A 12,134-nucleotide genomic window follows, 5' to 3' on the forward strand; every position below is an offset into this window, starting at 1 on the left:
CCTGTTCGGCTGTACTACTCTCTGTATATGTAGGTAACATGGCGAGATAACCAACCTGTTCGGCTGTACTACTCTCTGTATATGTAAGTAACACAGTGAGAAAGCCAACCTGTTCGGCTGTACTACTCTCTGTATATGTAGGTAACATGGCCAGATAACCAACCTGTTCGGTTGTACTGCTCTCTGTATATGTAGGTAACATGGCGAGATAACCAACCTGTTCGGCTGTACTACTCTCTGTATATGTAGGTAACACAGTGAGATAACCAATCTGTTCGGCTGTACTACTCTCTGTATATGTATGTAACATGGCAAGAAAACCAACCTGTTCGGCTGTACTACTCTCTGTATATGTAGGTAACACAGTGAGATAACCAACCTGTTCGGCTGTACTACTCTCTGTATATGTATGTAACACAGTGAGATAACCAACCTGTTCGGCTGTACTGCACTCTGTATATGTAGGTAACATGGCAAGATAACCAACCTGTTGGGCTGTACTGCTCTCTGTATATGTAGGTAACACAGTGAGATAACCAACCTGTTCGGCTGTACTACTCTCTGTATATGTAGGTAACACAGTGAGAAAACCAACCTGTTCGGTTGTACTACTCTCTGTATATGTATGTAACATGGCGAGAAAACCAATCTGTTCGGCTGTACTACTCTCTGTATATGTAGGTAACATGGCGAGAAAACCAACCTGTTCGGCTGTACTACTCTCTGTATATGTATTTAACACAGTGAGATAACCAACCTGTTCGGCTGTACTGCTCTCTGTATATGTATGTAACACAGTGAGATAACCAACCTGTTCGGCTGTACTGCTCTCTGTATATGTAGGTAACATGGCAAGATAACCAACCTGTTCGGCTGTACTGCTCTCTGTATATGAAGGTAACACAGTGAGATAACCAACCTGTTCGGCTGTACTACTCTCTGTATATGTAAGTAACACAGTGAGATAACCAACCTGTTCAGGTGTACTACTCTCTGTATATGTAAGTAACACAGTGAGATAACCAACCTGTTCGGCTGTACTACTCTCTGTATATGTAAGTAACACAGTGAGATAACCAACCTGTTCGGCTGTACTACTCTCTGTATATGTAGGTAAAACGGCGAGATAACCAACCTGTTCGGCTGTACTACTCTCTGTATATGTAGGTAACACGGCGACATAACCAACCTGTTCGGCTGTACTACTCTCTGTATATGTAGGTAACACGGCGAGATAACCAACCTGTTCGGCTGTACTACTCTCTGCATATGTAGGTAACACAGCGAGATAACGAACCTGTTCGGCTGTACTACTCTCTGCATATGTAGGTAACACGGCGAGATAACCAACCTGTTCGGCTGTACTACTCTCTGCATATGTAGGTAACACAATGAGAAAACCAGCCTGTTCGGCTGTACTACTCTCTGTATATGCAGGTAACACAGTGAGATAACCAACCTGTTCGGCTGTACTACTCTCTGTATATGCAGGTAACACAGTGAGAAAACCAACCTGTTCGGCTGTACTACTCTCTGTATATGTATGTAACATGGCAAGAAAACCAACCTGTTCGGCTGTACTACTCTCTGTATATGTATGTAACACAGTGAGATAACCAACCTGTTCGGTTGTACTGCTCTCTTTATATGTAGGTAACACAGTGAGATAACCAACCTGTTCGGCTGTACTACTCTCTGTATATGTATGTAACACGGCGAGATAACCAACCTGTTCGGCTGTACTACTCTCTGTATATGTATGTAACACGGCGAGATAACCAACCTGTTCGGCTGTACTACTCTCTGTATATGTATGTAACACTGCGAGATAACCAACCTGTTCGGCTGTACTACTCTCTGTATATGTATGTAACACGGCGAGATAACCAACCTGTTCGGCTGTACTACTCTCTGTATATGTATGTAACACGGCGAGATAACCAACCTGTTCGGCTGTACTACTCTCTGTATATGTAGGTAACACGGCGAGATAACCAACCTGTTCGGCTGTACTACTCTCTGCATATGTAGGTAACACAGCAAGATAACGAACCTGTTCGGCTGACTACTCTCTGCATATGTAGGTAACACAGGGAGATAACGAACCTGTTCGGCTGTACTACTCTCTGTATATGTATGTAACACGGCGAGATAACCAACCTGTTCGGCTGTACTACTCTCTGTATATGTAGGTAACACGGCGAGATAACCAACCTGTTCGGCTGTACTACTCTCTGCATATGTAGGTAACACGGCGAGATAACCAACCTGTTCGGCTGTACTACTCTCTGCATATGTATGTAACACGGCGAGATAACCAACCTGTTCGGCTGTACTACTCTCTGTATATGTAGGTAACACGGCGAGATAACCAACCTGTTCGGCTGTACTACTCTCTGCATATGTAGGTAACACGGCGAGATAACCAACCTGTTCGGCTGTACTACTCTCTGCATATGTAGGTAACACAGCAAGATAACGAACCTGTTCGGCTGACTACTCTCTGCATATGTAGGTAACACAGGGAGATAACCAACCTGTTCGGCTGTACTACTCTCTGCATATGTAGGTAACACGGTGAGATAACCAACCTGTTCGACTGTACTTCTCTCTGTATATGTATGTTACAGGGCGAGATAACCAACCTGTTCGGCTGTACTACTCTCTGTATATGTAGGTAACACAGTGAGATAACCAACCTGTTCGGCTGTACTACTCTCTGTATATGTAGGTAACACAGTGAGATAACCAACCTGTTCGGCTGTACTACTCTCTGTATATGTAGGTAACACGGCAAGATAACCAACCTGTTCGGCTGTACTACTCTCTGTATATGTAGGTTACATGGCAAGATAACCAACCTGTTCGGCTGTACTACTCTCTGTATATGTAGGTAACACGGCGAGATAACCAACCTGTTCGGCTGTACTACTCTCTGTATATGTAGGTAACACGGTGAGATAACCAACCTGTTCGGCTGTACTACTCTCTGTATATGTAGGTAACACGGTGAGATAACCAACCTGTTCGACTGTACTTCTCTCTGTATATGTATGTTACATGGCGAGATAACCAACCTGTTCGGCTGTACTACTCTCTGTATATGTAGGTAACACAGTGAGATAACCAACCTGTTCGGCTGTACTACTCTCTGTATATGTAGGTAACACAGTGAGATAACCAACCTGTTCGGCTGTACTACTCTCTGTATATGTAGGTTACATGGCAAGATAACCAACCTGTTCGGCTGTACTGCTCTCTGTATATGTAGGTAACACAGTGAGATAACCAACCTGTTCGGCTGTACTACTCTCTGTATATGTAGGTTACATGGCAAGATAACCAACCTGTTCGGCTGTACTACTCTCTGTATATGTAGGTAACACGGTGAGATAACCAACCTGTTTGGCTGTACTACTCTCTGTATATGTAGGTAACACGGTGAGATAACCAACCTGTTCGACTGTACTTCTCTCTGTATATGTATGTTACATGGCGAGATAACCAACCTGTTCGGCTGTACTACTCTCTGCATATGTAGGTAACACGGTGAGATAACCAACCTGTTCGACTGTACTTCTCTCTGTATATGTATGTTAAAACGGCGAGATACCAACCTGTTCGGCTGACTACTCTCTGTATATGTAGGTAACACGGCGAGATAACCAACCTGTTCGGCTGTACTACTCTCTGTATATGTAGTAACACGGCGAGATAACCAACCTGTTCGGCTGTACTACTCTCTGTATATGTAGGTAACACAGCGAGATAACCAACCTGTTCGGCTGTACTACTCTCTGTATATGTAGGTAACACAGCGAGATAACCAACCTGTTCGGCTGTACTTCTCTCTGCATATGTCGGTAACACAGCGAGATAACCAACCTGTTCGGCTGTACTTCTCTCTGCATATGTAGGTAACACAGCGAGATAACCAACCTGTTCGGCTGTACTACTCTCTGCATATGTAGGTAACACAGTAAGATAACCAACCTGTTCGGCTGTACTACTCTCTGCATATGTAGGTTACATGGCAAGATAACCAACCTGTTCGGCTGTAGTACTCTCTGTATATGTAGGTAACACAGGGAGATAACCAACCTGTTCGGCTGTACTACTCTCTGTATATGTAGGTAACACAGTGAGATAACCAACCTGTTCGGCTGTACTACTCTCTGTATATGTAGGTAACACGGTGAGATAACCAACCTGTTCGGCTGTACTACTCTCTGTATATGTAGGTAACACGGTGAGATAACCAACCTGTTCGGCTGTACTCCTCTCTGTATATGTAGGTAACACGGTGAGATAACCAACCTGTTCGGCTGTACTCCTCTCGGTACATGTAGGTAACACGGCGAGATAACCAACCTGTTCGGCTGTACTGCTCTCGGTACATGTAGGTAACACGGCGAGATAACCAACCTGTTCGGCTGTACTACTCTCGGTACATGTAGGTAACACGGCGAGATAACCAACCTGTTCGGCTGTACTACTCTCGGTACATGTAGGTAACACGGCGAGATAACCAACCTGTTCGGCTGTACTACTCTCTGTATATGTAGGTAACACAGGGAGATAACCAACCTGTTCGGCTGTACTACTCTCTGTATATGTAGGTAACATGGCGAGATAACCAACCTGTTCGGCTGTACTACTCTCTGTATATGTAGGCAACACAGGGAGAAAACCAACCTGTTCGGCTGTACTACTCTCTGTATATGTAGGCAACACAGTGAGAAAACCAACCTGTTCGGCTGTACTGCTCTCTGTATATGTAGGTAACACAGTGAGATAGACAGTTTTACATGGCAACTTTCCTCCTGATATGTCAACCACCTTTCCTACAGACAGTTCATTACCATGCTTCTGTTTACATTCATCCTATAAAACAGATAAAATATTATATAAAAAGCAAATGTTTGGAGTTTTTTCTTTTCTACCAGAGAGTTATAATAAGATGTTAACCTATCCATTCTCTAGTTCTATTAATTAGCTTTGATATGGATATTGCTTTTTGAAATCCACCTTTTTTTGTAACTTGAGTCTTCCTTGATTTCCTTTTAAATAATAAGGCAATACCATTGATATTATACATCATTTTATAGAACTCTGAGGATGACGATAGTTTTTTTTAATATTCAAAATACCTTGATTTTCAAATTTATCATTAAGAATAAAAACTTTTGGTGGGATATTTTCCACCTAAATTTCAGTCACTTTAGATATCAACAATTTTCTTAAGTTAAATTTTGGCTTTATTTGTAGATGGACTGTTATAAAACTTTTAGGATATCTTAGCTAACATACAAACTACATTTCAATGCAAAAATTTTGTAAAATATTTTTCAAAATTGAAATTTTACCAGACTTTTACAATGGGAAAAACACATTCTTGGCCATAAAACTGACATTCTTAATGATGTTTCACCTTTTATTTTTTTGTTAGGTTTAATGACAAACATACACAATTATAGGCCATAATGAAGACTTCTCAGCTTTTCATGGTGGAGGAAGACCCCAAGAGCCCCTCAAGGCATTATTTCATCACGAGACCATGTGCACCGACCTTCCGTAATTCAGCTGGATGACTTCCTAACATGAAGAATTCTACACCCTAAGCGAGGCTCAAACCCATAACAGTTGCAAGTGATTCGAAGTCAGTACCCTTAACCACTCAGACGCCTAGGCCCCTAAAGATGTTTTTGAAAATTAAACAAGAGATCACAGAGTGATCTTGGCGCCCACCAATGTGCCATTTTTGAGTGTTCCAAATTTCAAGACTTACTGACTAGCTCAAGGTCAAATTTCATTTCCGTACACAACACTTTGCATGTGGTCCAAATTCGAAAGCTGTAGCTTGAGAAATGTGAAAGTAGGTCACTAGATCAATTTCAAGGACGAAATGTGAAAGTAGGTCACTAGGTCAAAATCAAGGTCAAATTACACTTCAGAACACAAATTTATGCATGTGGTCCAAATTTAAAGCCTGTACCTTCAAAAATGTGAAAGTAGGTCACTAGGTCAATGTCAAGGTCAAAGTTTGTTTCGGTACACAATCCTATGCATGTGGTCTAAATTTGAAGCCTGTAGCTACAGAAATGTGAAAGTAGGTCACTAGGTCAATCTTAAGGTCAAAGTTCATTTCGGTACACAAAACTATGCATGTGGTCCAAATTTGAAAGCTGTAGCTCGAGAAATGTGAAAGTAGGTCACTAGGTCAAAATCAAGGTCAAATTTTATTTCAAAACCCACAGAACTATGCATGTGTTCCAAATTTGAAGCCTGTACCTTCAAAATGTGAAAGTAGGTCACTAGGTCAATGTAAAGGTCAAAGTTTATTTCGGTACACAAAACTACGCATGCGGTCCAAATTTGAAGGCTGTAGCTTGAGAAATGTGAAAGTAGGTCAGTAGGTCAAAATCAAGGTCAAATTTCATTTCGGAACACGAAACTATGCATGTGGTCCAAATTTGAAGCCTGTACCTTCAAAAATGTGAAAGTAGGTCACTAGGTCAAAGTCAAGGTCAAAGTTTTTTTCAGTGCACAAAACTATGCAAGTGGTCCAAATTTGAAGGCTGTAGCTACAGAAATGTGAAAGTAGGTCACTAGGTCAAAATAAAGGGGTCAACTCATGTCAAGGTTCATCTTGCCACTCAAAACCATACATGTGGTCCAATTTGAATTTGTAGGTTATTGACAAGAAGATTTTAAAATCTTTTCCCTATATAAGTCTATATGAACCATGTGACCCCCAGGGCGGGGCCATATTTGACTCTAGGGGATAATTTGAACAAACTTGGTAGAGAACCACTAGATGATGCTACATTACAAATGCCAAAGCCCTAGGCTTTGTGGTTTGGACAAGAAAATTTTCAAAGTTTTTCCCTATGTAAGTCTATGTAAAAACCCTGTGACCCCCGGGGCGGGGCCATATTTGACCCTGGGGGGATAATTTGAACAACCCTTAGTAAAAGACCCTAGTTGATGTCTTAAAAAAAATACCCAAACCCCTACCCCTGTTTTTTTGGGAACAAGGGGTTTTTTTTTTAAAAAAAATTTTTTTTTTTTTTTTCCCTATATAAGCCTATATAAACCTTGTCCCCCCCAGGGCGGGGCCATATTGGGCCCCCAAAGGGAAAATTTTTTTAAAACCCATTTTGGTAGAGGACCATTTGATGATGCTTATATAAAATATCAAACCCCTGGGGCTTTTGTGGTTTTGGACAAGAAGTTTTAAATTTTTTTTCCCCTATATAAATCTTATGTAAATTATAGAAATAAAAAAAGGGCCTAAAAATTTACAAAAAAATTGTTGAAACCCCGGTTGTTTTTGGGGGGAGCCCAAAAACTGGGGTTTCCCAAATACATCTTCTGAAAAAGTTTGGTCAAAACCCCCCCGGGTAGTTTCTGAGGAGATGCGAAAGGGAAAAATTTTTAAACGGAGGGAAGGACGGAGGGAACTGACGGACGGGGGAAAAAGGACGAGGGAAACCCGGAGGGCCAGAGTTTTTTGGGAATAGCCCCCCAATTTTTTTTTGGGAAATGGTGGTAAAAAAAATCCTATAAACCCAAAAGGGGGACCTTTAGAAGGATATTTTGTCAAAATTTGGATCGGGCTATTTTAAAGAAAAAACCCTGTTTGGTTAGGTGGTTCAAAACAGTATAAGGTTAAGATTAACTAAATTTAATTTTGTTTTGGGTTTAATGCTGTTTTTCCCCCGTTTTTTCAGACATGAAATTTGGGGGGGCATTTAAATTCCCAACCAGTTTTTTTTCTATTTTCGTACCAGTACAAACCTGTTCTCTGCAAGTAACTCCCAAAATTCCCCCAAATGACCCAAGGTGGAGGATGAATGAAAAATCTTTTAAAGGACTGCCCAAAACTGCAACTAAAAAATTTACTTTTATGGAAAAGGCACTGCCTCGGGGGTTTGCAACCAATTTGGGTTGATTTTTTTTTTTTCTGTATAAAGAAAATTTTTTTCTTTCCCCATGTTTTTCCCAAAGCCCAAAAAGGGGGCCATAATTCTTGAAAAAAAAAAAAAAAAAGAAATAAACTTGCTGGGCAGAGTCGGGTTTTTAAATGGGGGAATAATTGCTGCAATTTTTTAAAGGGCAATAGTTTTGACCTTTAAAAAGGAAAAAAAGGATCACCAAAAACGAAAAAAACTTAAAACCAAGAAATTGATATTTTTAAGTCCAAAAGGGGCCATATTTCTTTGAAAAAAAGCAAAAATGGATTTTATTTTTTTGTTTGTACATGGGTTCAGTTTTTGATGGTGAGCAGGTTTTGAAGGGTTTTAAAGCAATAACTTTGATAGTTTGGGGAAAAGTTGACCAAAAACATAAAACTTAAGCAAGAAATCTGTTTTTTTTCTAAGCCCAAAAAGGGGGGCCAAAATTTTCTTGAAAAAAAGCAAGATGGATTTTTATTTTTTCTTGCGGTTCAGGGGTCAGCTTTTGAGGGTTTGAACAATTTTGCAATTTTTTTTAAAGAAATAGCTTTGTTTAAGTTTAGGGGGGAAAAATGACCAAAACAAAAAATTTTAACCCAGGCAAACGCGATAAATTTGTGACAATTCTTTTTTTTTTCCCCCAAAAATCAGATGAGTTTAAAAAATGAAATACTAGAAATCCCGGCACAAAAAAACAAGATGTATTTTCCAGTAAACTTTTTTCAGCATCTTGTTCATTTTTAATTCAAACTAAAAAATTGGGGACAAATACTTTCAAAACTTTAAAAAGGGATCACAGCACTTTTTATTTATTTTTTAGTGAATTACGGGAATTATTGAAAAAAAACATTAACCAAAAATTTTTTTCAGAGAAAAAAAAATAAAAATTATATATTTCCCGGAAAAATTTTTAAAAAAAAAATATAAAGGACTTTTCGGGTGTTTTGAAGATAAAATTTTGTGGACTGACACAACCCCTTTTGCGAAAATTATTTCCCCCTGAAAACTGAAAATTTTTTCATTATAAATAATTAAGTTTTGCTTAAAAGTAAATAAATTCCTCCACTGAACAAGGGGATTTACAAAATTGCACTGCGAGTAAGATTCATGTCTGATGACACACTACACAATAAGGCATCTACCTGTTATATTTAAAACAAAGCACAAGTTTTATATAGTACATAACTTTGCAGAACTTAACATTGACAGATGCCTGCAAGTAAAGTACGAAAATCTTTAATTTGAAATTGGGGGTGGACATTTTGTTGTTTTTAAATTTAAAAAGAAAAGGGTACAGTCACTCTTTTTTTTTCAAAATTTTTTTCTTTTTTAATTTCTAGGGGAAAGTTGTTTTTTTTAACATATTTTTTGAAATAAACCCCTCCAGCTCTTCATTGCACCTTGGGTAATTACTTCGATTCTGTAAGCAAAAAATTTTAGGGAAAAAGAGTTATTTGTTTTCCTTCTGGTATAATTGAAGCCCAAGTACTTTTTCCCACTGTTTTCTTAAAAGAATACTTGTTTATAATTCGGACTATTTCCTTCTGTATGGCAGACCCACCCCGTGTTTTAGTTCTATTTTGTTTTTCCCAAATGTGAAATCTGTAAAGGGCAAGGGAAAAAAAATTTTTAAAATTTCTGATTCTAGTAAGTCTGTTCTCTTTTTTATGGGGGGAAAGGGAAAATTTTTTTAGCACACAAATATATATAAAACACTTTTAAAAAAACAACTTAATTGTTCTTTTTTTTTTTTACGGTTTTTTAAGAAATTAAACTTGTACGTTTAAAAATAACCCTTGGGACAACTGCATCGGGGGAGTCAAACCTCTTTGGTTTAAAGGGGGGTTAGAGGTTTACGGCCTTCCCCTGTTTTTGGGTTTCCCACCAAAGGCATTTTGGGGAAATTTGTTGGTAATAAAAATTCATTCAATTGTGACACCAACAAAATTTTAAAGGTTACATGGCAATGTTCCCTATTTTTAATGGGGGGGAAAGGGCCCAAAGTACTTTAAGTTTCGGGGCAGGGGCCCCTTGCACCGGGGTAAAAAATATGGACTCCTGTAAGTTACCTTGATAGTTCCTAACATGACAAGGCTCGTCAAACTTTGAAATCCCCCCCTTGATGCATTCAGAAATTGCACAAGGAACAAAAAATTTTTGCTCATTGAAAAACAAAATTTTTTAATTTTTGGTTCAATGGGGCTTTTGGGACCTTTGCCTAAAAATTCAACAGCTGTCATCTGCTGGTCATGATTCAACCCCCCTTAAAAATTTTAGTGATACCGGGCCCCAAGCTTTTTTTAAGGTATCGTCCCGGGAAAGGGGTTTTTCTTTTCCCGGGTTTAATGTGACCCTTTACCCTTTTAAACCCCAGGCCTAAAAATCTATTGGGGTCATCTACAGGCCAGGACCAACCCCCTATCAGGTTTCATGATTTCCCAGGCCCAAGCCCTTCTCAAGTTATTGTCTGGGAAAAAGGTTTTTAAAAGTTCCCGGGGGCCCTGTAACCTTTACCTTTGACCCACTGACCTTTAAAATTATAGGGGTTTATCTGCTGGTCAGGGTTTAAACCCCTTATCATCTTTCTGGGCCCTTGGCCTTTAAGGGTTTTTCAAGTTATCCCTCCAGAAAATTTTAATGTTCCTGGCCAATTGACCTTGAACTTTGACCCAAAAGACCCCAAAAACTATAGGGGTTTTCTTTCTAGTCATGATCCAAACCCCTTATCAATTTTTTCCCGATCCCAGGCCCAAGGGTTTTTTCAGTTATCGCCCCGGGAAACCCTTTTTTAAAAAGGTTTTTTTCCCGGGGCACGTGCCTTGGGCCTTTGACCTTCCCGACCTAAAAACAATAGGGGGGCCCTCGGGGTGGTCATGACCAACCTCCCCCATCAAAAAATTTACCCATCCCAGTCCCAAAACAATTTGAGTTATATCCGGGAAAAACCCTTTTTTAAATTTTTCCCGGTCACTGTGACCTTTTAAATTTTACTTTTGACCCCAAAAAACAATAGGGTTTATTGCTGGTCAAAGGGTCAAATCCCTATAAAAATTTCATGATCCTAGGGGGGCCCAAAACGTTTTTGAGTTTTTCAAATTTGGGAAAACCCTTTAACTGGTTTAGGGTCATTTTGACCTTGACCCCTTTGGGAATTTCAGATTCAAAATCAATAGGGGTATTTGCGGGGTTTACCAACCTTCATATAAAATTTCATGATTCTAGGCCCCAAACGTTCTTGAGTTATCATCCGGAAACGGATTGGGTCTAACTACAGGGCCCAAACCCACCCCCCCAAAAAATGTGCAAAACCCAAAATACCCCCCCTTCTTTGAAGGGGGGGCATAAAATTCTAAAACCCCAAGAAAGGGTTTTAAACCCCAAGGGGCAAATTTTATTCAGTCGCAGCCACTCAGTTACAAGGGGGCTCTTAAACTGATTTTAGAACAACATTACCCAAAAGGGCCCTTTTTGCTTCTGAAATTGTATTTCAAATTTTAGAAGCCAATTGTACCTCATGCAGTTTCCTATGTCTATAAATTCTTAATAGGAGATTGGTGTTTGCTTGTATTTAAGCTTATTTGCAGTCACAATTGGTAACACATATGGGTGACTCCCCTAGAAGTTTGTTAATTATGTCAGATGAAGAAAAGTGCAAAATGTAGAAGCCACTTCAATTCCAGAAAAATCCCCGGGTTTTTCAGGGGGAAACAGGTGTTAAAACACCCAAACCCCAAAAAATTGTGGTTTTTTTTCCTAAAATTTACATTATTTTTTTTCGTAAAGGCGGGAAAAATTTTGTAGTCGAGTTTTCCCGGGGGCTATTATCTGCTTGGTGGCCAAATTTTTTCAAAATTTTTTTTTAATTTTCCTTTTTTTTTGAGTAAATTTTGATGGTTTTTTTAAGTGTTCCAACTAACCATTTTCTGAAACAGAAGATAACTGACTTAAGATTGCATTTCTGTGGTAAACCATAAAATTGTAAGACCAATTCTGTTACATAATGATACAGGTAACTGCTGCACAGTAGCTTCTACCAAGCACAGAAAGGAATTCTCTAAGACTTAGTATAATCGTATGCTGAGTACTACAAAACTGACATTACCTGTAGAGAGGGAGCCGAGGCTGGCACTACCATAGATTCTCATGTGCTCATGCTCTTCAAACGCCCTTTTACTT

General features: G+C 39.3%; 1 protein-coding gene across 1 annotated transcript in view; it reads right to left on the minus strand.

Moving 5' to 3' along the window:
- Positions 1-12,093, minus strand: part of LOC123564868 (protein mono-ADP-ribosyltransferase PARP14-like) — a 46,943-nt gene extending 34,850 nt beyond the window's left edge. The window contains exons 1-2 of the mRNA XM_053527716.1: positions 12,061-12,093; positions 4,750-4,884 (exon numbers count right to left, since the gene is read on the minus strand). Coding sequence (XP_053383691.1) covers positions 4,750-4,884; positions 12,061-12,093 — 168 coding nt within the window. The remainder of the gene's footprint in view (positions 1-4,749; positions 4,885-12,060) is intronic.
- Positions 12,094-12,134: the final 41 nt, after the last annotated feature.

This window comes from Mercenaria mercenaria, chromosome 2 (assembly GCF_021730395.1).
Source record: "Mercenaria mercenaria strain notata chromosome 2, MADL_Memer_1, whole genome shotgun sequence".
In the NCBI taxonomy this organism is placed as follows: Eukaryota; Metazoa; Mollusca; class Bivalvia; order Venerida; family Veneridae; genus Mercenaria; species Mercenaria mercenaria.